The sequence below is a fragment of the Helicoverpa armigera genome, chromosome 13 (assembly GCF_030705265.1).
Source record: "Helicoverpa armigera isolate CAAS_96S chromosome 13, ASM3070526v1, whole genome shotgun sequence".
Taxonomy (NCBI): domain Eukaryota; kingdom Metazoa; phylum Arthropoda; class Insecta; order Lepidoptera; family Noctuidae; genus Helicoverpa; species Helicoverpa armigera.
Genome location: NC_087132.1, coordinates 1,791,760 through 1,819,717, shown reverse-complemented (window position 1 = coordinate 1,819,717; position 27,958 = coordinate 1,791,760). Strand labels below are relative to the sequence as shown.

Here is a 27,958-nt window from a genome sequence, read left to right as displayed (position 1 = left end):
GTGGTCACAGCGTTCGCTCATTTTGAAAACTATGAAGCGACTCTGTGTGTAAAAACCAAAATATAATTATGCAAATAAAACACAAAACTATTAAAAAATAAATTCATTTAATTTAAAATTATTGGTCAAATAATATAATAAGTATTCTTTAAATAATATTTACAACTAACTATTACGTAACTTTAGCGAGGATAATCTTAATTTAATTTATTGCTACGAAAGTTAAGTGTTTTGTCATAAGAGAAAAATAAAGTGCATATACTTATATCTATTTTTAATGTAGGTATTAGGTATTGTTTCTGAACAATCTCTCATAATAAATGCACTGCTTATTAATAATTCTTAAGAGTAGCACTTATACTAGCTAATGCTAATAAATATCGACACAGAAAGATAAATAAATCTATATAATTTATACCAAATAGAACATATATCTATCTTCATAACCTCAATTTTTACAGTATAGAATTTACTTAAGTTTGTATAATGTTGTTTGGCAGCAAAATAAATAGCTATCACCAGTAGCATTTTATAGTATACTGACTTCGTGTATACTCTTACTTATACCAAATCACATTAGTATTTGATAAATAATAAGAAACTCAAAAGACTATATTATATGACTAGTCAACTACTTTATTTTAAGAGCACCAATTTTCAAATTATTTCCCCCTAACATATTTATTAGGAAATAATTAATCAAGGCTGTGCCTATACATACAAAGTAAATTACTAATTACACTTATTAATTTGCTATCTAAAGTAGATTTAATTCAAATACACTGAATAGGACTATATAATATTTAAATACAGGATTCACTACAACCCCCAGTTTGTCGGCGAAACAATTTGCTTAAAGCTGCTCACCTTAATTTGCTCACCCGACTCAAAGGGCTAAATTAATTGTATTTAATCTGTTACATATAGAAGAAAATTTTATAACAAATCAAATTCTTACTTAATCCATTTTATAGTAAACATGAATATTTAAGTACCCTTAGGTATGACGTTGCAGCCATCGTATTACGGTATTTTTTCTATTACGTATTTTTTCTATATAATATATAGTACTAGTGTATATTATATATACCTACGAAACTACACCCTGTATTTATCACAAGAGTTCCTCAAACCATATTGTACTAATTTTGTAATATTTACTTAGAAACATATATTTTCTTTTAATTCCAATACGTAAATTATATTAATTACTACCTACTTGTCCATGTAGTATTTCAAATATTTATCGTGATATGTTAATTCTATTATTTACTAGCTTTTGCCCGCGGCTTCGCTCCCGTCAACTGACTTCTCTACTTTACCCTATTTTTTTTTCATAAGAACCTTCTCCTGACAATAACAAACACAACAAAAAAGAATTAGCCAAATTGGTCCAGGCGTTGTTGAGTTATGCGCTTACCAACATATTTTGCGATTCATTTTTATATTATAGATTATGACTTTATCGTTATTAAATTCACTATTAGTTAACAGCAATTTTATTCATCTACAAAATTGGATAACAAATTACAAGGACTTTGTCTTAGGAATCCGCGCTGCTTTCGATCCAAAACAATATATTTTATCTATCTAAAACTAGGTTAAACCCACAATTACACCCACGTCCTGAGGGATCTGCCGGATAGGGATAAAAATGCTTTTTACTTATCCCGGGTTTAAGCTACCTCTCTTCACCAATTTTCAGCCGTTCTTGAGTCATAATAAGTATTTTTGACCGACTTCCCAAGAAGAAGTTTTCAATTCCTCTATTTTTTAAATGTGTTTGCTTATAAACAACTTATCATAGCCTGGTAGTAAATACAGATGGTCTAGTGGGAGTTCGCTGCACGGTTTTGAATCCCCACCGATCCGATAAGATTCTAACTACGAAGTCAGGTATAAGACAGGCTAGTATCGCCAAAAGATTCAGGAACCAAAATGTTGGAGCTGCAAGCAGCCGTATGTATGTTCCAAGCACGTCGCCGTCTATTGGACTGGAATTAAACAAACACAATTTTGTAAAGATGTATATTTTTTTAATATGGTGCTGTAGGACTGTATTCCGCGAGTTACCGCGGCCCTGGTACGTAAAAGGCTTAAGAAAAAACATGGTGGATTTTAGTCAGTAAGAGTCTGATACTTCCCAATGCACCCACAGCGGGAGAAGTTATTTGATGATTATTCAATAAAAAAGTTTGGGTTGAACAGCTTCACTCTAGTAGTGGCAGCAAAATGAATAAATTTAATTGCAAAAAATTATTAATCGAAAAATTAATAATCTAGCACTAATGTCATAAATCAAAGTTAATCTTATAGAAATGAATGAAAAAATATACTTACAAGTATACAACAGAGTAGACGACATTGAAGCCCATGTATAGCAGTATGGAGACTAAGATGGACGCCACGAAGATGAGTGTGTGGTACCGCGTCTGAAGCCACAGCTTCAAGTTCACTACTATCGTCATCATGTGGAATATTATCGCACCGAAACACCTGCAAAAATGTACTATCGCTGTTATTTTATCAAATTTTCATATTATTTATTTGCATTCCACAATGTACTGAGTCAATACTGAGGAGTTCGTGGCGACAAGTAACTGCCGCAAGGGTTGACCGGTTGATATGGGTGACCATCTTGACAGGACAAGTTCCTCCGTGTTTCAGAAGACATGTTAAATTGGTGCATACTCGTGGCATTCAACGACAACCGGGCCATTTAATATATCTATCAATCGTTACGGATAGAAGCCCGAAAGTCCCACAAGCAATCTTAAAAAGGACTATCGGGTTGCCCGGGTAATTGAGTTGTGGAGGCAAAATAGGCAGCCGCTCCATGTAAAACACTGGCACTCAGCTGCATATTTTAGGAGCCCCAAAAAAGCTATGAAAATACTACCAGATACTCACCACAGATCGACGGGGCGGCCATCGATGCTGATGACGGAGTACTGTATGACGGCGAAGGCGAACCAGTACACCACCAGCGAGTGGTAGGTGGCCGACAGGCACCACGCCACGAAGTACTGCCACGACATCAGACGGTTGCGGCTGATGTCGCGGTACAGGATTGGGTTGCTGGAATTATAAAATGAAATCAATATTTATCATTTTTTGCAAAACTAGTATATCTTAGACACCAATGACTGTGTTTCGGATGGCACGTTAAACTGTAGGTCCCGGCTGTCATTGAACATCCTTGGCAGTCGTCACGGGTAGTCAGACGCCAGTAAATCTGACCAAGGAGTATTGGGTTACCCGGGGAACTGGGTTGCGGAGGTCAGATAGGCAGTCGCTCCTTGTAAAGCGCTGGTACTCAGCTGCATCCGGGTAGACTGGAAGCCGACCCCAACATAGTTGGGAAAAGGCTCGAGAGATGATGATTTTGCAAAACTAGTGGTTGAGCAGCAGGAACAACTTGAACAACGTAGGTTGCGTGTGGTCAGAGAACTCCCAACAGAAAGGGCCCGAATCCTCTTTTCCTTCAGATACGTCGACCAAGTGACTGATTGACTGAATTAATTATTTGATTCAATCATGAATGCACTGTGGCTGTTTGATGTGTCGCATTGACCAAAGTCAGCACACGAGTATTAGATGCCACACAACAGTACTAGAAGTTTGTCCGATGTACCGCAAAATGACCTGATGCAACAACTAGATTTTGGAAACTAAAATAAAAATTGTTAAGGCTTTGGTCTGGGTGTTTATCTGTTGAGTTAGCATCTATCGTTCTATCGTTAAAAAAAAGTGATCTATATTGTCCTTGGCGAGCGTGTATGAGAGTGTACCATTACCATAATTATTATTATTTAATGCCAGCTTGAGATACAAACCTGGCCAATAAGCTAGCAGGCCACCGTTGCTCGGTGACAGAGAGAACGAGCACAGGTACGGATGTGAACACTAAGTTGTAGAACGTCAGGTACATCGAGTCGAAGATCGACTGCGTTGAAAATACTGTGTGGATTTGAAATAGGAACTGTGGAACAAAAATCATTATAACACATTTTTTGACAATATTAACATCCAAATGGAAAACCTCATTGGCTGTGGGAAGTGGGTTGTAAAGCAGCACAGGTATAATTTAATGGCAGTCGGGTAAAAATATACATAACAAATATGGATTTTTTTCTTATATACCACAGTTCATGTGACCCAAGAATAATTTTAAATCCAGCCAATTTATCCAATTACAAAACTTAAAAAAAAGGAAATAAACTCACCATAATATTCCCTAAGACTAGATTCTTATAGAAAAAATACTGTATAAGTGTGGCCAGCCTCTGATAGTACCAGTGCCCCATCACTAATAACATTTTCTTTATCATAGAAAACTTTGTGATGGCAAAATCAGCGGATCTGAAAACCAAACAGGAATTTAATTATAACAGAAAGATTGTCAGGGATAAAAGTACTTACATAAATTAAAATTGCTATTACACAGCTTTGTATCTGAAATTTCAACCGAATAAAAGAAACTAAAAACATTATCTTATTACAATCTATCCCCTCGCTTCTTCACACACACTCTGTGGACTTTCTCTCACACATAGTTTCTCTCTATCTTCTCTGACTCAATCGCGTATACTCATTTTTCTCTTTCTCCATCTTTGTTCCATCATAGTTATCTAGTGCAGGTTTCACAAAAGTCATTGTTAGTCCTGAACTTAAAAACACCTTCGTCAAAATGTTTTCTTTGATGACAAAAAGTTTGGCGACAGGTATATTTACCTTCCGGCCTGATGTCCCTCTCTCCCGAGGATGCCGAAGCCGACGTGAGCTTCTTGTATCATCGATATATCATTCGCGCCGTCTCCGATAGCTGCTGTTATCGGCCTACTTGGACTGTTCTTTATTAATTTTACTATCTGAAATTATAACAATTTGATGTATTTTTTTTAATTTTCACCTTATTGAAAAAGGGACAAACAAGTTCTCAATTAAATTTTAAAAAATCTGATTGAAAGTGCTTTCATATTTGATCATACCTAAAGTAATAAAATAGATAGGATTATGTATTTTTTTATCAAAAATATCGTACGAAACCCGATAAAGGTCTATAAATAAAGACTGAATCCAAAATGAAAACGAAAATGAATCTATACATATCGGTAGAATATATCATCATTATGAAATAAAAGTAAATATTTATTGTTCCATTGTTAAGAGTAGGTCTCTTCTCATAAAAGTAGCATTTATCACTCATATGTCATTCATTCACAACCGCTTGTATGCCGCTAATTACAGAACAATATGTACAAAATATCTGTTGATATCAAAGGGGGAGGCCTATGTTCAGCAGTGGACCTATGGCTGAGATGATGATGATGATGATGATGTACAAAATACATCGCGTACACAACGGGTTAATGTATTTAATGTTAAATCTTACCTTAGCCTTCTGTATCGGCGACAACCTACAGCACAACACGGCATGACAATTGACAGCTATTTCCGCGAAAGCAGGGGCATAAGGGGTGTCCAACACCAAACACATACTAGAGCCATCGACAACTAAAGTCAAGTCTCTGTAACTAGGTTCGCTAATAATTCGTCTACATTCTTCAAAATGGGCCTGTAAAGCTATATTGTCGGCTACACCTATCATAAACATTCTTCGGTCGTTTTCTGATATGTGGGCGCAGGATTGGGCGACGTTGATCGCTGTTTCTACCTGAAAATTGAGAAATGGGATATGTTAATATTTGATCTTAGACACCATTGACTGTGTTTCGGATGGCACGTTAAACTGTAGGTCCCGGCTGTCATTGAACATCCTTGGCAGTCGTTACGGGTCGTCAGAAGCCAGTAAGTCTGACGCCAGTCTAACCAAAGGATATCGGGTTGCCCCGGTAATTGGGTTGAGGAGGTCAGATAGGCAGTCGCTTCTTGTAAAGCACTGGTACTCAGCTGAATCCGGTTAGACCGGAAGCCGACCCCAACATGGTTGGGAAAAAAGCTCGGAGGATGATGATGATATTGTAGTTATTGATCAAAGGCATAAAATGAGATAATAAGGACTTGAGGTTGGTATGATGGGAGACAGAGAAATCCAAATGAAATTGGCTAAAATACTGTGACAACCGCAAATTGACAAAAAGCAAGAAAACACTGATGACAGCAGCTTTGTGTTATATCTACACAGTTAAGGGTGGTCAATATTTGTAGATTTCACAACGGTTAGTTTCTTTTGAAATCATTACAATTAATTACATCCTATTACGTAGGCACTTATGAATCTAATAAAAGGTAAAATGATCCTTATCAATTCATTGCGTTGATATTAAGTAATAGCTAGTATTGTCACAATGAATATTGATATCGCGTGTTTTCGCCTATCCGGACATCAGATATAGGGGCTGTACTTTGATTAGAAATTCATATATTTGCGACGTCAATAGGAAATTAGATAAGCCTTTTAATATCAATATTTAACAGTCAATATTAGTTTTATCAGCGAATAAATCTGTTTTGTTAGTTGGTTCTTTGGTACGAAATATTTTGCTAGAGGCCGTGTAATGTTGGCGCACATAAATTTTGCAATTCAAAATTTTCTTTTTTTTTTTAATTTTGTCTAGCTGACTGCCTGCAAGCAAAGTTCAAGCCAATATCTGTACGTACAAATGCCACAAGGAGTCAAATTACCAACTTCAGAGATGACTTCGCAAAGTTATGTGGCTTGAAAAGTATAGATACTATATTGATATGGTCTGTTTTTGCAATCTTCCTGTTGTTTTGTTTGACAATCTTTTCAATAAATACTTGCAAGATTTTCTTGATTAATTTTCCCTAAGCTTTTATTTATATACTAGCTTTCCGCCCGCGGTTTCACCCGCGTCCCGAGATAACTGCTTCCCGTAGCCGGATGGTGACAAAACTTCTATGTCCTTCTCCTGGCTCTAAACTACCTCCCTGCCAATTTTCAGTTAAACTAACACGACTTTATTTTATATATATAGATTTGGATTCAAAGAAACTTCTAATAATTTACCTTATCCCCGGTAAGCACCCAAGTCTTGATCCCCGCTCGTCTGAGCGACGCGAGCGTGTCAGCCACATCGTCTTGCAAACAGTCTTCAACGCCAGTAGCTCCTAACAACGTGAGGTTTTTCTCTAACACCCTGTATTGTTGTGTGACTAGTTGTAGCGCGTCTGCGCTTTTACCGTCTAAACTTTTTATTGCTGGAAGGGAAAAAAGAAAAACTATGTCAAAAAAGACTGAATTATTTTTGACAAGAAACTAAAAAAAATATCTGAAATATTTTTATTTTTAAACCCAACCCTGACTATCAACAAGGTTGCACCATATTACAAATTTTGCGTAATTGACAATTAATATTGAAGATTATGCAATCATTTTTAGCGGAAAGAAATAGTATTGCATAAGATTTTTTATTGTACTGTTGTGCAATTGAATTGATCGTCTAGGTGTTCCCGGAAGTAAAAGGAATCATTCAGAAAAAGCGTAAATGCTGATTTACATTGAGTCAGTAACTGACGTCAGTGTAGGCGCCGAAAACTGACGCGAGCTATTTACACGAAGTCAGTGTAGTGTCAGTGTCTCGTCAGTAGTACTGTACTGACTTCAAATCAATTTACACGATGGCAGTGCCGGGTCAGCACTGACTTGTCAGTGGACTGACGTCAGTTACTGACTCAATGTAAATCAGCCTTAATTCACATTCAAAGATTCCTTTCGATCCTTATAAGTATTTTAAAATAGCGAGAATAAGCTCAATTTAAAATTTTTCAAAATATCACAGTACGTTATCCAAACTAGAAAAAAGTGGCTTCACACAGTTTTACTCACCTTCATTAACTCTCTCATATTCATCTTCAGGAATCTCTCGGTACGCAATAGCTAAAGTCCTGAGACCTTTGTTAGCGAATGTGTTAATATCTTTATCCGTTTCCTCGACTAATGTACTATTGGTACACAGAGGAAATACTGAACTTTCTGCTCCTTTGCAGAACAGCCAAATCTGGACAAAAAAAAAAACAATTAATTTTAATCAATCATCATTTGAAACATTGATTAAGAGGGATTTCGAGCTATTTTTGTCGCGGTCATTGCATGGTAGAATGGCTATAATCTAATCAGTATTCGGAAATATTAAGTAGATTAAATCAAATTGATAGCGAAATGTTAATAACCGTGCCAATTGTTAAGGTAACTTGAACTTTCATTTAAATTGATTTTAATCTACATTTAGGCAAAAACTAGCTGTATTAGTGTAATAAATATCCTTCCTCAAGTTAACGTCAAGTTTTATATTTCCTACTAACTATGTCCAGCTTACCTTTCCATCCTTATCCCTCAATATAACCGACATCCTCTTCCTCTCCGAAGAAAACTCAATCACTTGCAGTCGCTCATACATCTCCGTTAATTCCCCCACTTTTATCACCAAGTCATTCCCCTCCTCCCCTAAAAACGTAACCCCCACTCTTTCGGCTACTTCGACAAGAGCCTTTTCATCCGGACTACTTGCTTGATAATCCATTTTATTACCATTCTCATTTATTATACTGTTCCAAGTAACATTGTCTATGACGTTAGTGGAAGGAGCGTTAGTCCTTGCTTTGATTTTTTTTCTTCTGAAGAAGTTTAGTAGTTGCAAGTTGCCAGTCCCTGAGAGACGAGCGCTCAGTTTCTTCATGTCTTCGTTCGAAACTTGAACTGAGTGGCAGAGAGCGAGGATTTTGAAGAAGAATTTGATGTCTGTCTGAAGTAGAAAGGGATTTGTGTTATATGATTGCACCTGTACATACATAATACATGGTCCTGCGCCTGATCTCTCTCCGGTCGTGTCGGATTGCCGTCCCATCGGGCTATGAGAGTAAAGGAATAGTGAGTGCACCTGTGTCTGCGCAAATGCTCGTGCACTATAATAAGTCCTACGCAGCTGGCTGATCTCTGTATATGAGATCAGCCGCCGCGGCCGAAATCGGCCGTGAATGCCATTCCATAAATTAAAATTCAAATAGCGGAGAGACTATGTTTTTTTAATCGGACCACTAGTTCCTGTCCATGCAAAAAAACGCTTCAGCTAAGCTTCAGATTATATTAGTGTGATCGATTTATTTTTCTAATAAAAAGATAAGAATACATTTATCAATTTAATTAATCTTATCAAAGCATCTTTGTATATTGTTAACTAATTCATAGTTTTACTAATTACATTAACTAGGAGATTAAAATTCGTGTGGTCTGATGTGGCTGACTGATGAAATTACTTACAAAGGAATTTTAGTTATAAATAGTTTACCTTATCTAATGATAATTATCAAGGAGTGGTTGACACTTAACTTCGAAGTTAAACCAATATTTACTTTTAAGAAATCCCATAAAACAATTGTTGCTGAATCATCATCTAACACTGCGTTGTGCAATAATTATTTGAAGACAAATACCTAATATAATAATTATAAACTAGTGTGTATGTCTTCAAATTGAAAAAAAAAAACTATTGTTAACCCAGGCAAAACCAATCGTTTAACCACATACCGCTTTGGAACCATATTAAAAGATACGAGGCATTATCAAAATAATGACAGCAGCTACTCAATAAAATAATTAAGCTTTAAATAGATTAGTAGTATTATTATGTTTAATGGAGGACGTCATTTAAATAATTTAATCTTTATACCGAGTCTTTTTACCTCAAATGACCGAAACATTCCATCAACATTTACAGGCCTTCAAAAAATTCAGGAAATGACAAAAAACTGACCTGACCAATATCCACAGGTTCGTCCAACCTTTCGACATCATAAAGTCTGGAACTCCTTTCTTCATACATTCTCCCCTTTATGGAGCATGATTTGAACACCATAAGGTTTTTAGTAAGAGTGCCCGTTTTGTCGGAGAATAGCACTTCCACTTGCCCTAACTCCTCGTTCAAATCTGACGTGTTCGCTACCGCGGGTTTGCCTGTTTCCTCACACCGGAGGTCTTCATCCCAGGCGATGAATAATGACCCTGTGATAGAGAAATGGATGTGAAGGCTGTTTTTGCAAATTTTAACCACGGAGGAAATGAAAAGTTAGTTAGTTGACTTTACGTCGACACTTTTTCTTGAAGTGAGATACTATTTATCCACATTTCAAGCTATGCGTGATTCGAATCTCATTAAAAGTTTTTGAAGGGTTTTTACGTCTACTACATAATGTGTATTATTAGGAGGTAGCTAATAGGATATGCCGTTATCACAATAATCTGATCACGTATTTGCCAATCCTTTGTGTATAGAAACGTCATAAAACAAACGACTTACCAATAAATTTATACAGCTCAATAGTGACGTATAACGACATTGGTATAATGTAGTAATACAGCAGAAGAAAGGAGAATAGATCTTGCAGAATATAGCTTAGAGGGGCCGGGTATGGAGTGCCCGGGCCCAAGTATTTGTCTCTCTCGGGGTGCCGACGTTCAATAAACAGTTTAGCACCCAAAGAGATTACAATTTCAACTATTAGGAGAATTATAAAGTATAGGAGGGACTCGTTGATCGCCAGCTCGCTCGATGAGAATTTGTTTCCTGAGTATTTTGAGTTGAGTGCCAGTTTTGTTTCTTCGCCTGTAAGGAAATTGCATTTGAGAGATTCGATTTTATATTCAATGGAATGTTCTGGAATTTCAAGGTTGTAGAATAGTAGGTAAGGTCAATTCTACAAACTTGTCAGACTACAAACTTTTGGAAAAAATTGAATTATAATTTTAAATTGATATACTTTTGGACCTCTAATTACTTGAATGGACCGTTATTGGAAATGATTTTTCACTACTTCTAACCTTCTATCGTCTAAAAAAATATTACAAAACTTACCAGTATAAATAGCACATCCTATCGCCCACTCAGTATTCTTGACCCTGGACCCCCTCAGCATAAGATGGTCGGTCGTTAGCACCAAGCTGTCCTGGTTAGGGATCTCCAACCGCCCAAAAAACGTGTAGAGATCTGGCACATTGTGCGGTACTTCTATTCGCATGCCTTGAGGCAGAATATCTAAAGGAAGATGAGCATAAAATGAAAATATTCGAACTATGAACATAGAGACTGATGTCTTAAGTTCAATGGCTCCTTTTCTTTTACTAAGCTAGGAACATTGTTGTTCTGTGACTCTAAAGAGTCTGAGAGCATAAGCGGGTACCTATAAGATGGTATTGAAGTTATGTAATATTCCAATTTATATGATATTTTGGCATTGATACTACCTCAGATAAAACCAAAAGATTTATCTGCCTATCTATTTGTATCTTTGAGCAGAATTACTCATTCTACCAACAGATGTACTACATATATCATCGTCATTTACCTTATGTCAGCAGAACTAAATCTAGTCAGGATGACAATGAAATTTGAGATTGCTACGTTCGCGCAAATAAAAGCACATGTTATGGACCAAATACCTTTATTACCACAATGACAGGCAGAGACATGTATAAAACACACACAAATGGATGGCTTTTAATTACAAAACATTTTATCTTAGACACAATAATTATGAATGGCGATATATATGAAATTATTTTTATTCCGATGGAATTGACTTGCAAGGTAGAAAATTCTAACAAACTTGAGACAAGACCCGTTTTCTTTAAAGACACCTTGATTTCGTAGGTATAATTAAAATCTACAATCACAATTCACATTAGGACAAGAAGAATACATAAAATAATAGATTTTTTTTTTAAGAACTGGTCCTTCGAAACAATGTTAACACATCACAAACACAGTTAACACAAATGAGAACACAAGCTATGTAGAGGTATATGGTCAATGAGTAACACACACAAACACAAAATATTCCTTAAATACCTGGCGTGAAGGCCACTAACGGAGGAGGTACCCTCAGAGTCTTCAAATTCGTTTCCCCATCAAGATTAGCTGTAGTGACGTAACACTTTCCCTTTTCGCCAGCTGAGCAGAGAAGGACCAGGTCAGCTGGGACCTCTTTGCCTCTCTTCACGCGAACGAGGGTGCCGGGCGCGATCGAGGAGTTCCGGACTTCTTTAATCACGCCTTTGTGGACTATTTCCACTGTTGAAAGGTAGGTTTGTGTTAGGTATATTTTTAGAACTATTGGTTTTTGTGTTTTGTGGTTAAATGAAAGAATATGCTTTTGGTATAGCATCTTTAAACATTTTCTATTCTGGTTAGATTTGAGAGTACACACATTTATCAAAGTTTTATTTTTTTCGAAAAAGCAAGTAGAATTGATTATAGTTTATTGGCGTGTAAGAATCAAGGTAGTGACTAGTGGCTGTAGTTACCTATTATAACATGCAATAACTTTTCCTTGAAGGAAAAATGCTCAAGAATACACGAATTTTTCTTTAATTTCGTCATGGTTTCAAAGAAGTTTGAAAGAAGATAAGATATATACAATACAAAGGTGGCATGGTATAAGCAATTTTTTTGTAAACTTGATAAAATTCAGTGTCGCAGCTTCTATCTATGGAAATATAAATATTGTAGTTTTCTGCACAGATCACTATGGCCTAGAGGCCATGAGAACTCGATACTGAAGATAAATTATAGATAATCGATATTATCTATAACATGTCGGATTTCATCTGATCAAGCGTTTTATCTGGTTATCAATATTATGAAGTTCACTAGATTAGTTAGGAAATCAATAGCTTTATTTTTATAAGGATTATATTGTTTTACTGAAGCCGACGTTAATTAGAAAGGTTGCGAGAGCTTTATTTCACCGCACAGCTAATAAATACAAGTGTTATAGGTTCTATTACTTATCTAGCTATGCTAATATGTACATATTTATTTCTAGCTTCCGCCCGCGGCCTCGCCCGCGCAGAGTTCAGTTATATCGCGTTTCCAAGAGAAATTCTTCAAAAGTCCGGGATAAAAACTATCCTGTGTTCTTTCTCAAGGTCAACTCTATCTCTGTACCAAATTATTAAAATCAGTCCAGTGGTTTAGACGTGAAAACGTAACAGACTGACAGAGTTACTTTCGTATTTATAATATTAGTAGGAATAAACGGGAAAAAAAATTGTTTGTACCTTCCCTAAAGGCTTCAAAACTACTGAACTGATGTCATAAATGATTTCACCATTGGGAAGCTAAAACTCATAATATGTAACTTAACATAATATGATTCAAAGTTCAAGCAATTTCGCAGTCGCAATATTATTTGAGAATGTTTTTTCCTCAACTGATAATATAATCAATAGATAGTAGGTAGGATAGCATGCTGATTAGCAAGTGGCAATACTTGTAAAACATAACCTCTGCATTAACTATGGGTGGTTGGTCACCAACAGCTGTTACTATTACCTACCCATAGATAGATATAAGTGTTATCCATATAATTATAGTTACCACTTAATTCTACTGAAATAGCTTCTAGAATTTTCTTTCACTCAGTCAGGTAATATCAGAGTACCCCTGTGTTTACCATAGGTTCTTTAACAATCAGAAGCTCCATTCGGTCAAGGCATATCTACTCAATATTTTAAGAAGATTAACGTCGTTTAGAGTTTTACTACATTCAGTTCTATTATATGTAGTAGCAGTATTCAAAACTCAGGATGAAAAAAAAACGCAGAAGAAGTCAGAGATTTTCGTTAAGTTAGTCTGATAATAGGATAGATACATCTAGGTATTGGTTATTATCAATAATAAAAATGTTATCGTATTCAGATAGATACGTGGGGCTAACATTTTTCAGGGCTCATAATTCCAAGCTCATTGACCGTAAACTTTAGGTACCTAAGACATGCTGATTTTAATAAAGATTACGTGCAATCAATATCAGGCGATAATCCTTATTCTGTACAGTTTTAATTCTATAATTTGTTTATTTATTTATTTTTAGTTTGCCTGGATACTTCTCTTTTCATTAGACGTCGGTTCATGTGCCTTAAATAAATTTCGCAAACGGTGTCAGACTTGTAGAGAAAGCCATAGGGACCAACTTTGAGTTTTCCCTTGGTATCAAGATAATTTTAAATAATGAGAAATATTTAAACTTCTCAAAGATTTATGAAGAAAAAACTTGTTGGGAAAAACGGTTTTTTATGTATCTAAACCTATGTAGGTAATATTATAGAATGATAAAGATATTTATTATGAGGAAAAGAAAGCAAAAAGTACTTAAAACCTACAGTTTAATGTCATAAAGTTAATAAAATTGTATGTACATTATCCAAACTAATATTATAAATGCGAAAGTAACTCTGTCTGTCTGTCTGTCTGTCTTTCTGTCTGTCTGTCTGTCTTTTCTTCACGCCTAAACTACTGAACCGATTTGTGTGAAATTTGGTACAGACATAGTTTGAAACTTGAGAAAGGACATAGGATAGTTTTTATTACAAAAAAAATAAAAATAAAATTATTCCGGACATATAGCGCCATCTATTGGTCAAATCAAAAATCTGCTGGTAGTCACTATTCCACGCGAACGAAGTTGCGGGCAAAAGCTAGTTCAAAATAAACACGCTGATAGATTTTATTGATAACAATTTATAATATTATTCGAATCCGATTGGATCCGGTATTAATGGTATTATCAACTGATAGCAAATTCATAAGAAGGAACAATTTTATAAGTACATATCTGACGTATAAGTAGGAGGTAAATAACTACCTGCTTAACGTTGAACGCTATCATTAAAAAACTCTCACAACCTTTATAAAATTGCTTTGACGTTTCACTTTTTAAATTATTCAAGGATCGCTCGTAGTTGAATTTAAAAAAATATATATTTAATTTAGTAGTAGTTAAACGAAGAAATTGTCAGTTACCTATCTATTCTCATAAATTACATAATTCAGTACTAAAGTACTATTTCATGACATTGAAAAGAAATGATTCACATCTGACTAAACCCTTATTGGCAGAAAACCCACCTTTATTTATATACCTATTGACTTTCCGGAAATCCCTAACGTATATGGTACTTACTGATTAAATGGATCGCGAAATGATAAAAGATATCAACTATCGCACGTATACTATACAAGGTTCATGTACAATTGTACATGTATGGAAATAAGCATTTATTGAATATTTTGCCTGTACATTTGCCGTGTAATAAGTGTCAGAGATATAATGTCTGGCCGCTAGAATTAGTTTGATTTGTCCTGCATTCATTGTACAAAAATGCAGGACATGTTCAGCTTACTGATTGATACTACATGCATAATTCCTAATTAACACGCTTATATTCTCTAAATAATATTATACATGACAATTACTCTGCATAGTGAACCTTTTATTTGTATTAAAACACACGGTATTTAATTTTCATCCAGGCCTATATTTTAGGCTTCTTTTTTCCGTGAAAGGAAGCTAATCTATTTATAGAAATCTGTCTATCACGAGCTTTAAGCAAGCGCTGCAAATAACCTCCAAAACAATTGAATCTCGCCTATCTCTGCCCAAATAATCCCTGTAAACCAATACCAAAATACGAGAGATATTTCTCCCAATGGTGTTATGGTGCGTTATCTGCCATTATCTGCGGTTATCTTACCTATCTGATTGTTGACCTTGTTGTCGGCCTTGTGTCTCAGCCAGTCTTCATAGCCTTGCTTTATGGCAGTCACGAGCACCACGAAGCTTAGGGGAGCTATGCTTGTTAGTGGTGATACCGGACTGTCTGCAAAGAAAATGAGGAATAATTACGGAGACATCAACCGGTTGAAACTGAAAAATGTGCTGTGACAGTCGGGATGTGGTAAGAGCCATAAAATCAACCGAAGCTTTATGTCTTTACTGTGGAGTAAAATAGCGCTAATTAGTAGAAGTTAAAGCCCTGGAGCTATACTGAACTTATATAACTCCTGTATGAAAAGCCCCCGTCCCCCTCCCCATATGGAAATTGCACAAAAAATACCCACCATAGTTATCAAACCTTAACGGAAAGGCATGGGTAATAACTTGGAATATTATTACCCATGCCTTTCCGTTTATGTTAATTTATGTAAATAGCGACACAAAGTTTGTAAGTCTGATTTCTAGAAATGTCCACACGTGGGGGACATGAATCCATTTAATATTAGCCTTATTCATTTGATTAATTGAAATTAATAATTACCTACACGAGTTACCTATGGGTTTATTACAGCTGCCAGCTATTCGACTATCCGTTATGTTAATGATAGGTGAAATTGAATGTTCAGCCTATAGGTGACTGTAATTTTCAATTTGACCACCTTATTAATTTCGTTGGCTGTAGCGATCAGCTAACTATTAGCATACATTAATTAATTTAGGACACCTACGTATGAATTCTTGTTTCCTACACTTAGGTTAAGTTTTTTAGGTTCCTCAACAAAATATTCCGGTATTGAGACATGAAAAGCGATTATGATTAAAAAGAAAATATGGCTTTGAGATAATTCAAAAAATACATGACCAGATAGCACACCTGTGTTTCAGTAGCATGTTGATAGGCGATAAAATGACCCTAAAAGCAAATGGCCCTAAAATGACACATTCGAAGCAAAACTACCTATATCGGACACTGTTACAATTCTCATGATAAGATAAATAAAAGTAAATACAGTACGTAACTAAGTATCCATACCTATAATGATTGAAACAAATATTCCCCGTGTTTTTGTATGGCTAAGAAAGTATTTGGATTCTACGATATCAATATCCAAGTCTCAAAATTAATAACTTCCCTATCCAATGAGTCATTATGTGATACATACCTATTGTTTTACTATTGTGACTTCATCGTGGTCATTGAAGTGGTTAAACTAACGAAATCAAGATAAGAATTACAATTTCGTCTTCATCTCGATTTTGACGAAATTCAACGTTCAAGGATTAGGTGATAAGCTAAAGGTATAAAGATTAGGTGCTAATAAAAATAAAAACAGATGGAGAGGACAAAGACTGGGTGTTAATTCACATTTATATTAGGTATGTAGACTATAAGACGATTCTCTGTCCATTTTTAACGGAGCACTAGTTTGACCTGTTTCTAAGAACACCCATTGAAAAAAATCTATGAAATTATCCTAACTCGTGACCCGTTTTCATGTACTTCAAAGAGTTGTGGCTTTTTACCGTGAACCTATTTAAAAAGGAATCAATGTTAACATCGACTCACGCGATCTCGATACGAGTCAGTTAATTAATTGTATCTTAAATCATTTAGATGGACATACAAATACAATAAATGATAAGATACACAAACATGCTAAGTTAATGGGCCGAATAGCCTAACTACATGTAGGCAGGGGTAATATAAACTAAATGAAATGATGTTAATACAGTATCCCATTTTACGAAGATACTAGTCCAAAGAATTCGGTTAAAAGGGGGGTCATTGGTGCTCTATGGGCTATGTTAAAGAGCATATTGTAATGTTCTACCCAAGAGAGGGGTCTCTTGGTACATCCTTTGGCCGATAATATTGTATGGAATAGAAAATAAGTACCTACCTATTATACATGCAATATATAACATTCTTTTTGCCATTTTCTATAGGTATACCTCCTACTTACTGCCTACCCCGATTATATAATTGAGCAAAGAAAAGCCAAGCTGCCTTCTAATTAATGTTCAATACAAATTGCAGTGTTCTTTGATCGGGACTGGAAAGAATTCCAGGTATTGCGATCGATTGCCTGCGAGCTACTGCGAAAACGCTTTATTATGTTGCTTTGATGTAGGAAATAAACCAATTTTGTATTCTGTCCGTTATAGATTTCATAAAATCGTATTACAACCCCAAAATTGTTCCTTCCCCAAAAGTTTTCCATAAGACCCGCGTCTCGGACTGTGCAATTTTTGACATAAAACCTTATTTGTACCTGATAAATGCAAAATAACGATCTAGTTTTGATCACGAAATAATTTGGTAATCTTGTTATTTAATTAAGAACGCAAAATTTTCTTCAATGACGCCCCGATAGGCACACAAATCTCGTCATACTCAGGACTTTCAATCAATGAATATATTCATTGCTTTATGTTTTTGTGAGCATGTGTGATTTTTATCCTCACACATTTCGACTTGAAGTTAAGATCACTTATTATTTATTTTGCTATATAGATTCAAGCCCCTTTAGGCACATCTTATATCATGAACTTCGCAAAAAGTTAAGATATCCAACACATATGAACTTGGTATTCTCGCTATGGTCACGACAACAGCAAGAATGACGGTCATGCCATCATAACATCAGTTTAATAAAGAATTAAATATTCACTTATTCAACTTAACATGTGTCACAACAAAATACAGGTCCACGAAGGTGCATACATTCCCACGTTTTTTCCCCCGACCTTTAAATATCAATTATTCAGAGCACACTTAACAACTGTAACATCTAATTTAGCCGACTATTATAATTTAGCTTTTATTGTCTTTATAAGCAAATAAATTGAATATTGGAATGGGGAAATGCTTTATTGGGAACTGAATATCGAGAACTTATATTGCATTCTGCTAAATGGGTTTCATATAGCCTATAAATACCTACAGTGAAAAACTTGAAACCCGTATGTGTAATTTTTTTTTTAACTACGACGAGTAATTAGAGATGTCTCAAACAGAAGTTGAATCAGTCGGAGCTGGATATTTAACTTCCTATAAAATCCAATCCAAAGACCGTTCTGATAAATTCAATTTGACTGGAATGACTTGTGCCCTTTGATACTTTTATCTACCTTCAGAAGTGTACAGCGATAATTCCTTTACTACTCAACTCACCTATAATGACAGCTATAATGGTGACGATCAAGAAGTAGAAGTTCACCACTCTTCGGAACTGTTCCATCAGGTTCTTAGGCAAGAACATGAGCACAGTGTACTTGGAGGTCTTGATCTTATTGTGTTTCTTCTTCTTGCCGTCTTCCTCGGGGGACCCCACATCGATCTGCCGAGTTTCTTCTCTTGTTGACGATACTCTGTTGCCCTGTAAGGAAAAGCCACATTGAGTAAATAACACGAACCCTAGCTTTCTTTGTTATTTATATTATAACTGTATGCTTGCTGCGATCTAGATGAAACGGCACTAAAGTAGATGGTATCCTGCTGACGGAGTATGTTTTTATCTACTACTAGCTTCCCCAGCAGTTTCACCCACTTTCCGAGATAACTGCTGAGATAACTGATGGTGACAAATGATCCTTCTCCCGGTCTTAACTATCTCCTCTCAAATTTTCAGCTTAAACAGTTCAGTCATTCTTGAGTTATTAGTAGTGTAAGTACTTAACACAACTTTCTGTTATATAGTTAGATTCGTCTTTAAATATGTTGGTATGGATGTTAGTGATCTCACATCGTTATCAATATTTGCATTATCAGAACTCGAACTAGATACCTATTTGATCTGGATCTGAGTAAAATAAGTTTTATTGTATACGTGAATATGAAAACTGATAAAACGAATATAGAATACTTTTGCAGTATTGGTTATAACCGCTTTTATCTTTTTGTGTTCTGTTAGTACCGATAGCCTTTGGAAAAACCAATCTCGAAATTGGTTTGGCCTTTTTTGCTGCGCCTGACGTTATTTCAGAGAGAGAGACTATAGTTCTAAGTTTTGGTCAGAAGTACATTTTTAACTCCCGACGCAAAAACGACGGGGTGTTAAGTATAAGTTTGACGTGTCTGTGCGGACCCCCGACACGACAAAATTTTGGCTAGTCTGAAATGCTTTAGTTGGTACTTACGTAATGTTAAAAGATATTTTTTGCTTTTAAGAGCGTGTACGCTCGGCGCGCGATGTCAACTTTAGGTAATTCAACGCAAAAAACCGCGCAGACTAGCGTCGCGGCTGTGTGCGTGCCTATCATACTTCACGTATAGTCACACAAACCATTTTGATCCTTTCGAGTGAAATTGGTAGAACAAAAAATATATTATTTAGTAAATAGTTAATAGCGGGAAAATAGTGTAAGTCTATGGATGTCTAAAACATAAAAGCATGAAAATAAGTCGTTAATACTTACACTCTTTTGCAAAAAAAATCGGGCACCTATGAAAACCTTGGTTTTGAGGACTTTCTGTATATTACATACAATTTTCAACAGTACTAAATAGTCGACTGATGATTAATGACAATGTTAAGAGTTTCTGTATTTTAACCGATTTCAAAAAAAGAAAGGAGGAGGTTTCAATTAGATTGTTTTGTGATTGTTCTCAATTTGATTGTTCTCGATTTCTCAAAGACGCCTAGACCGATTTGAAAAATTGATTGTTTAAATGAATGGTCCAGTCCATCCAGACCGAAAAATTGTGGTCAAATAACAACAATTGCCGGAAAGCCAAATATTGGTGAAGAGCTTGGGTTTACCATTGCAAATAAAGTTTTAAGTTATCTATCCTATATGCTTCAAAAGTTATTCGAGATCAAAAGTCAAAATTTGGGTACATCCTCGAAAAAAATTATAGCTCAAATTATAGCTCGATTGGTAATAGACATCTGCAATAAGTGATTTTTAGCCTAAGGAGTCCGCCATATTAGATTTAGACTCGCGACACATTTTTTTTCGAGTTATTCATAGCAAGCCCTCTCATTTGATACCCATATCGTAGGAATGCATAAAAAATATTTTTTTCTCTATCTTGGGTATACCGCCATATTGGATATAGAATCATACATTGTCATTAAAACTGAACATTCAAACAAAATTTCAACTCAATCGATAAAAAAAATCATCATCCTCCTCATCATGCTTCAAAATTGAGCTTTAAATAAAATAGTAATGTATCAAGATTTGTTGGTCGCGCTTGAAATGTACTCTATTATCAGTATCCACGGCAGAGGTTATTCACCCTACGCGATGTGACGGAGCGACACGTCCTCTCGCTGTGAAGCCTTGCGGCGGTCTGGTTTGAGTTGACTCGCGTGCAGCGTTTTATAGTAGTTTTTAAATAATTTATAAAAAAATAAAAACGAGAGATTAAATTATAATATAAAGTTTATGTTTTAAAGAAAGAGTTATATTACTATAGTAAATAATTGTTATGTTAAATTAAGTAAGATAGATAGGTAAAAAAAGCATTTAAAATTCACAATTTTTCACATTGTTAAAATATTTTTTTCTGAAAGATAGAGACCTAAATCAAAAAATGTTTTCAACTAACTATAGGCATGGGGATTTCGTCTATGAGTAAAAAAATAAATATGATTAGATTTGCCACTGTTTTCACATGAATTTAAGCTTCGAAATAGACGCTGAACGGGAATTTTATAAAACATCTGTTACGTTATAGGGGTTTTAAGTATTTAAACTACACAAATTGAAATTTATGTTCAATTAACTATATAGACAGTGAAATTACCTTGCGTTATTAAAAAATAACATAGTTATAGGATAAGTAGTTACTGAGAAACAGTGGTTTGAAAAGTACCATTTTAGGCCAAATGGCGCGCGGTTGACGTACACGCTCTTAAGGATTTAGCGTTTTTAACCTTTTGTTATAATAATGACGTACTTTTTTGGGTCAGGGGTTTTTTAAATTTATAATTTATTTTTTTAATTCTTGAAATTTTTTACAACACCTATCATGTAATTCTTCGTTTAAAACAAATGAATTATAAATTACCACCCCTATGCCTGATACCAATACTTAGAAGTTGTAATACAGCAATTACCTTCGGTTGACAACCCCTTCTTAAGTTGTCGAAGAAAAAAAATACAAGGCATGTGTTTAAATATGCATAGTGCTATCAGCACCGTGGGACATTACGCAAAATGGAGTGTGAATCCAAGGTCTACATTTTTCTATGGGTCACCAATCGATAAATAGGAGCTCTAGCTTCAATAAACTGGTGTTCCGTAGGCCCTGACTTTATTGAGAAGGATGTCTTAAGATAATAGCCAGACTTATATCTAAAAGATTTGTCAGACGTGTGTACTGCGGGCAGCAAGAAAACAGATGTTCACCATACACTAGCAGTTTTGCCAAATAGGCACGCTTTTCAGGCCAGTGCCCTAAAGTTTTAACATTGAAGATCGCAGTTTTAAAATTAGTGACGATCGCGTCGTTGTAGACGCAGCGTAGCAGTCTGAATTAGAAGTTAAGAGCTAATAAGCAGTCGTGTTATTGCTGTTAAATAAATTGCTGACGAAATGTTTGATTGAGCGGATATTATTGGGTGAACAACTTAGGTTTATCGAGTTTCCTTTAATTATATTTACTGTTTCCACCAGACCGTAAAGAATTATTTTGATATTGAAACTTTATCGTGCAACGTGCTGACACGTATAATTTAGGGCTTTATCTACGTGATCAAATAATGAAACATAGGTATATTTTTTATCTTTATCATATATTTGCTGAACTAATATTTGAATGAATTCATTTAATAGGTAAGTACCTACAGCATGAATGAAGTAGTCATACCTAGTAGTAAAAGTGTATGTATAAAGTGGACACAAATGCGAAATGGAAAGTCATGTCTTAGTCATGTGGCCACACACGCTTAGCGTATCTATTTAAATCACTATAATCGCACTCACACATTTATTAAACATTTTGGAAATAAATAGGAAGAGAGAAAGAAAAGGTCACATATAAAATTTCCTTCAAGTCAGTCATCCTACATCACAAAACGCATTAGGGAAATTCCTCCAAAAAGCATGATTTACTAATCCCGCAAATGGTCTTTATAGCGTAATCTAAGAAGATGAATGAGATAACCCAATCTTGAGACAGCCGTCTAATCCAATCGACCAAGTTTACAAGTATCTTAGGTAGAATTTTGTCTACGGCATGAATCATCCATCTATCATGTGCATAGGTTTAGCTCATATTTACTTCAAAAATATATTTTATGGGGACACAGACCGTGAAACATATGTGCATAATATGAAATGAGGGTGTACTTTAAACAATTGTGGAAGACATTTTAGGGATTAGAAATCATTAAATGACTTGTACCGCTGTGGTCCGAGCCGAAGACAGAATCGAAACCCATTCAAATCTTTCTCCATTCTTATGTTTCAGGGTAACTTTTTCTTAATATCCCGTAGGTCAAACACAAGGGGCCAAATAGTTTAAAACACTTTCCAAGTAGTTATATGAACATGATTAAACAAATCAGTAGAAAGATTGAATAAATTACCTTCATTTGTCCATCGGATTGTAGTGAACGTACAACTATAGAAACTTTTTAATGGATGCCATTAGGTGGGCGCCTCATATTGCCGGCCTGCCGGGCCACTGTTAGCGTGCCATTGGACAGACGTCCAATGTCAGGATCGGCCGCCACCAGCGCACTGCTGCAGCTAATCGTGAGAAGGCTAGCATCTGACTATAAATTAGCGCTTCCCTTGGCATTGAATGAAGATTACCGGGGTCGATATTTTCAATATGTTGTTGGTATAAAAACTTTTTTCAACGGTTTAGTTTAAACTCCTTGCAGAGTTGGAATCTATGGTCTAGCTACATCTTTTGTATATGCTTATTAAGAACCCTATTTCATATTTTGAACCCCTTCTTTTAATTTGTATGATCCTCATGTTACTTAGGGTCAGTGCATACTACGCAACTGGCATATGCAACAATCAGCCGTGGTCGCTAATGGCCGCGTCAAGTCTCAATTCTTCATTCATAACCTACCTACAATTTACACGCACACGTTTTATAGTAGATCCAGTTAAGATTCGAGACGTCACCACAACACAATCTATTTATTGATTAAATCATTTAGAAATCCCTTTATCAAAATCTATTTCGTTTTTTGAGGCTCCATAAATTACAAGTGGAGTTATAACTGATAGGGTGCAGGATATGCTTCTAAATCATGATATCGACATGACCTACAACAATATGGACAATCTCTGCCGGACGATCATAAACGCTAATGACATAGGTTCCATCGATGCATGCATCTATACCTAATCTAGATCTATTCGTTACTTTGTATTGCATCAATATTTGCTCACTTTGTTGATCAATTACAGTTTACGGCCAGTGTTGTTTTTACCCGATTGTGCAAATTTTTTTGCCGATTTTTGCAAAAATACATGGTGGATCTGGCGTATTGATGCAAATCTGTAGTATACAAGTTCAAAAGTGATGAGATATTGAACGAGAAGTCAAGGGATTTTCATTTTTCCTCAAGTTACCCAACATACCTATGTTTGTGATTACCAATTAATTTTAAAATGTTCCTTTAACTCTTCCGTCTTTTAAGTGGACATTTGAATTAAAACGCCAAAACTACTATAAATCATACAGATAACATTAATTACAGATTAAACAACTATGCCCGCGAAAACTTTATCACATGTATCGACAATCGTTACACGATCAAATCATATTATTTTTGATTGTGATATAAGTAACTAATGGACTTGTCCATTACCTTATTTTATATTTATGAGACGTTCTATTGTGACGTAAACATCAACAAATCTGTTTTTCCCCGAAGCCGTAGGGGATTTTTTAATTTATTTATATCTAAATTACAAGTTATATCTAACAATAATCTAGCTCACTGCGCTAACTCCGCAGCCGTCCTACTTATTACTTAAATATTAGGTACACTATCTTTTCAAATTTTGGGAGCAATACGTAGGTATTCAAAGACGTGAAAATCGCTCTCGAAATTCGAAAAATTTACATTCTTTGCAAACAGTTGCTTAGTGTGTAACGGCCATATAACAACCTTTTTGTAAAACTACTACGTCTTTAGGTAATCAAATACTATTATGTATTATGGATTGACAGGTCTAAGGTGGGGTGGAGCTTTTTACTGCGAATTTACAACTACACGTGTTCAGGATTTTAACCCTGGACAAACCCGGAAAAAAAGCATAATGATAGCTTCTGAACGGGTTAAAATTCAAGGGAAATATCAAAAAAATCTTCTTCATTAGGATCGCTGAACAATTTCACACAATTATTTTACTTGTAATGTTCCAATGGAAAATGCCATTCATATTTCCAAGTCGTTAATTATTACATGGTTTCGATTTTGTATGTAAAGTTATGTTCTAGGTGTCCAAGTGTATTTATCGAAAGGAAATTGTTTCCGAGAATTTACACGCGGTGGGAAATGTTTCATAAGGTGATGTAATTAGTCATTTCACTTTAAAAGCTAGACGCGTTTTGAAACTTTAATTAATCTTATCATTTTAACCAATATTATAAAGCTATAAAGAGTTTGTCTGGTTAAACGACTGGAAGCCGACCCCCACATAGTTGGGAAAAGGCTCGGAAGATGAAGATGATGCTGGTTAAACGAGTCAGGAACTCAGGTCTAATTTAAAAATCTTTTCAGCGTTGCCTCAATAGTTTATTTATTGAGAAGGACTACATATCTACCAGGAAGGCATTATCTCCTTAATACTTAGAAATAATTAAGGTACTGGTCCAGCAGCTAAATAAAGACTATCTATGTTAATCAGACTATCATAGCCTGATTAATTTTCCTAAATACGCAATATTTTATTAATGCAGTCGCAGCTGTTAATAACAAATGAATACCTATGTACGTAGATTGGTTTGATTTGGGATTCCCTGGCCACCAAGTAGGTGACGTATTATGTGCTATAAATATGTACTAAAATAATAACATCATATTATTTTTTAAATTACAGGGCATGATCAAATATAATATATAATAACTATGGAGACACTATGTGGACATACATAGCTTCTCCATAGTTATCGGTAAAACTTTGAAGTGGAGTTTCAGGAGCTTTAAGTATCGAGAATATAATTCAAATTAAAATAAGGCTTTTGCCTATGGGTCTGTTCTTTTAGATTCTAAATGATCGTGACGTTCTAAAATTTAGAACGTCACGATCATTGGATATTAATAACCAGAACTGTGTTTTTTAATAGGCTTCATTATTTGTATTCATCCATAATACTGAGAAAATACCTACTGAGATAATCATTACTCAGTATTTTGCTTATTGCCTCTGACCAGACAAACACATAAAGTATACAATACGACTTATTTATTTGACCGTTTATCAATCGCGACATAACATCACATAAACATGGTAACATAATTATACTGCTTTAATCTACGTGTCGTCATTATCTGATAAAATATTATTTTTGTGTATATTCTCGACTTTTATGGTAGTGACAAGTGCATATTTTGCTGTACAAGACAGTCGCTATGATCTTGCAGAAATTAGAATCCTGAATGTAAACGAAACTTTGAAGGTGTTTTAGTACGCGTACTGAATCATGCGTAAACATTTCTTACAATTTACAATTCTATCAAAAATACGTAGAGATCACGAGGGAGGAGGAACATCCAAATATCTGCACAGCAGGCAAGTGCTCGTGCACTATAATTTGCGTATCAATGTACCAATATGCCGTATCCTGATTGGTTGAACGTCCGATTAGTTCAATCACGGCCTCACACATGACCAATACGGTAGCAGTAATTTTACTTACATTGTAAAAACAGAATATCCACGCTACCCACGAAAGTATACACACGATCACTCGCTGTATATAATTGTATATCGCTGAACCACACTGTCTCATTTTATATACACTTGACGCACATTTTTATTCAAACACATACGCGTATGACCGTGTTAGTGAAACTCAAATACAACAATGGATGTAAAACGGCTAAGCTGATAGCGAAAACTATCTTATCGTGTTCAATACGATATCAATAAAAGTTTGACGACATGACACCGGGTGACGTAGGGCCTAGACCTTCCAAGTTACATTTAGATTCTCGGACACCTGTTATCGACGATTCCGAAAAGTTTATAAAAAAATATAGAGGACAATAAACCTATATGTACAGGTGGTAACATGAGACGACATTGAAAACTAACTAGGTTCGTAGTAGGTTAATATTAATTAGAAAAGGCATTAATATCTGACAGCTGTGATTAGTATAATTACTCACGTGTAGACAGGGTACCTTCTGTGTTTACATGTCCAACTGAGGAGTATGGACTACTTTGTCAGGTGATAAAGTGATTTACTACAATGGGTCCTCTGAAGGTTGGGTTTAAAGCATGCCAATATTGTTTTTTGATATAGATACCATATATACTATCCTAATGTCCTATCCTGATATTATTTAAGATCTGTGCAGCATGTCTTCTTTTTCGATACCTACTTCTCTATTTATCTCAGTCATTTGGGGTGAGGACAGGAGGATGATAGATATAGATACTTTGGTTCTCTTACTCGAAGGAAATTCTGCTGTCTTGACTTGAGCCTTATTTTTAGCAACAATAATGTCGGCGCGACAATTAAATAAATTCTCGAGTTCCTTTTCGAGTGAAGGCTGACGTCACACAGGTACAATTTTACGAAAAAACTTTTAGGGATCCTTATCCTTCCAACATTACTGGCGTTATTGGGAGCTATGTGTGCAAATATTTGTAACTTCTCGAGGAAAATTGCGCAAAAATCTACTTAGTAATTTTAAAAAGTTATATACCTTTCAAGTGAATGATTCTTGAAGCTAAGACGAGGGTGACCCAGGGTTTCGCAATGCCGCGGCGTAGTTCATATTTGTGGCCTAGAAAAACATACATAATTATAAAAAGGAAATACTTTATTAGTACACTGAAAAATGAAAAAAAAATTCTGCTTCTTTGTCAGAAGGTGATGAAAATAAAGTACATAACACAGAATACAGTGTCTTGTTTCTTTATTATAGTTTTGGATATTTATATATTCTTGGTACTTACATACAACTTACAGTACGCTTTCCATCCGCAATGAATTCTCTGTGCACACACAGCGTACCCAGCAGCAGCATTGGTGCAGCATATTGTGCACCTGTAACATATTGTGAATTCAGATAACACTATAGACATTGATTAAACCATGTATTAAAGTTACTGTAGATCTTACCAGTCACAATTTATTAGTGATATACTGTTCTTCTAAGTAAGTAGATACAGTTTCTTTTTTTTATATCATCCTAGTTCTCTTTGGTCATCCAGCAACTAATTATAATTACATGCTAACTTAACAATAATTGCATTCTTCTATAGT

General features: G+C 35.3%; 1 protein-coding gene across 3 annotated transcripts; it reads right to left on the bottom strand.

Annotated features, from left to right (window-relative positions):
- Positions 1-88: 88 nt before the first annotated feature.
- On the bottom strand, positions 89-27,954 carry LOC110384385 (phospholipid-transporting ATPase IF). Of its 3 annotated transcripts, XM_064037580.1 has the most exons (19): positions 27,815-27,954; positions 27,649-27,739; positions 27,396-27,476; positions 18,713-18,917; positions 15,515-15,640; positions 11,829-12,050; positions 10,836-11,015; positions 10,281-10,586; positions 9,738-9,985; positions 8,304-8,729; positions 7,814-7,985; positions 6,995-7,185; positions 5,396-5,677; positions 4,735-4,871; positions 4,227-4,362; positions 3,837-3,982; positions 2,911-3,078; positions 2,341-2,496; positions 89-1,994 (listed from the first exon to the last, which is right to left on the bottom strand). In XM_064037580.1, the coding sequence occupies exons 4-19, from the start codon at positions 18,798-18,800 to the stop codon at positions 1,802-1,804; spliced, it is 3,177 nt and encodes a 1,058-aa protein (XP_063893650.1). In that variant the 5' UTR covers positions 18,801-18,917; positions 27,396-27,476; positions 27,649-27,739; positions 27,815-27,954; the 3' UTR covers positions 89-1,801. The 3 variants fall into 3 exon arrangements, with proteins under 3 accessions (XP_063893650.1, XP_021201331.2, XP_021201335.2); XM_021345656.3 differs by lacking the exons at positions 27,396-27,476; positions 27,649-27,739; positions 27,815-27,954 and adding an exon at positions 26,381-26,565; XM_021345660.3 differs by lacking the exons at positions 11,829-12,050; positions 27,396-27,476; positions 27,649-27,739; positions 27,815-27,954 and adding an exon at positions 26,381-26,565.
- Between the last annotated feature and the right edge of the window lie 4 nt (positions 27,955-27,958).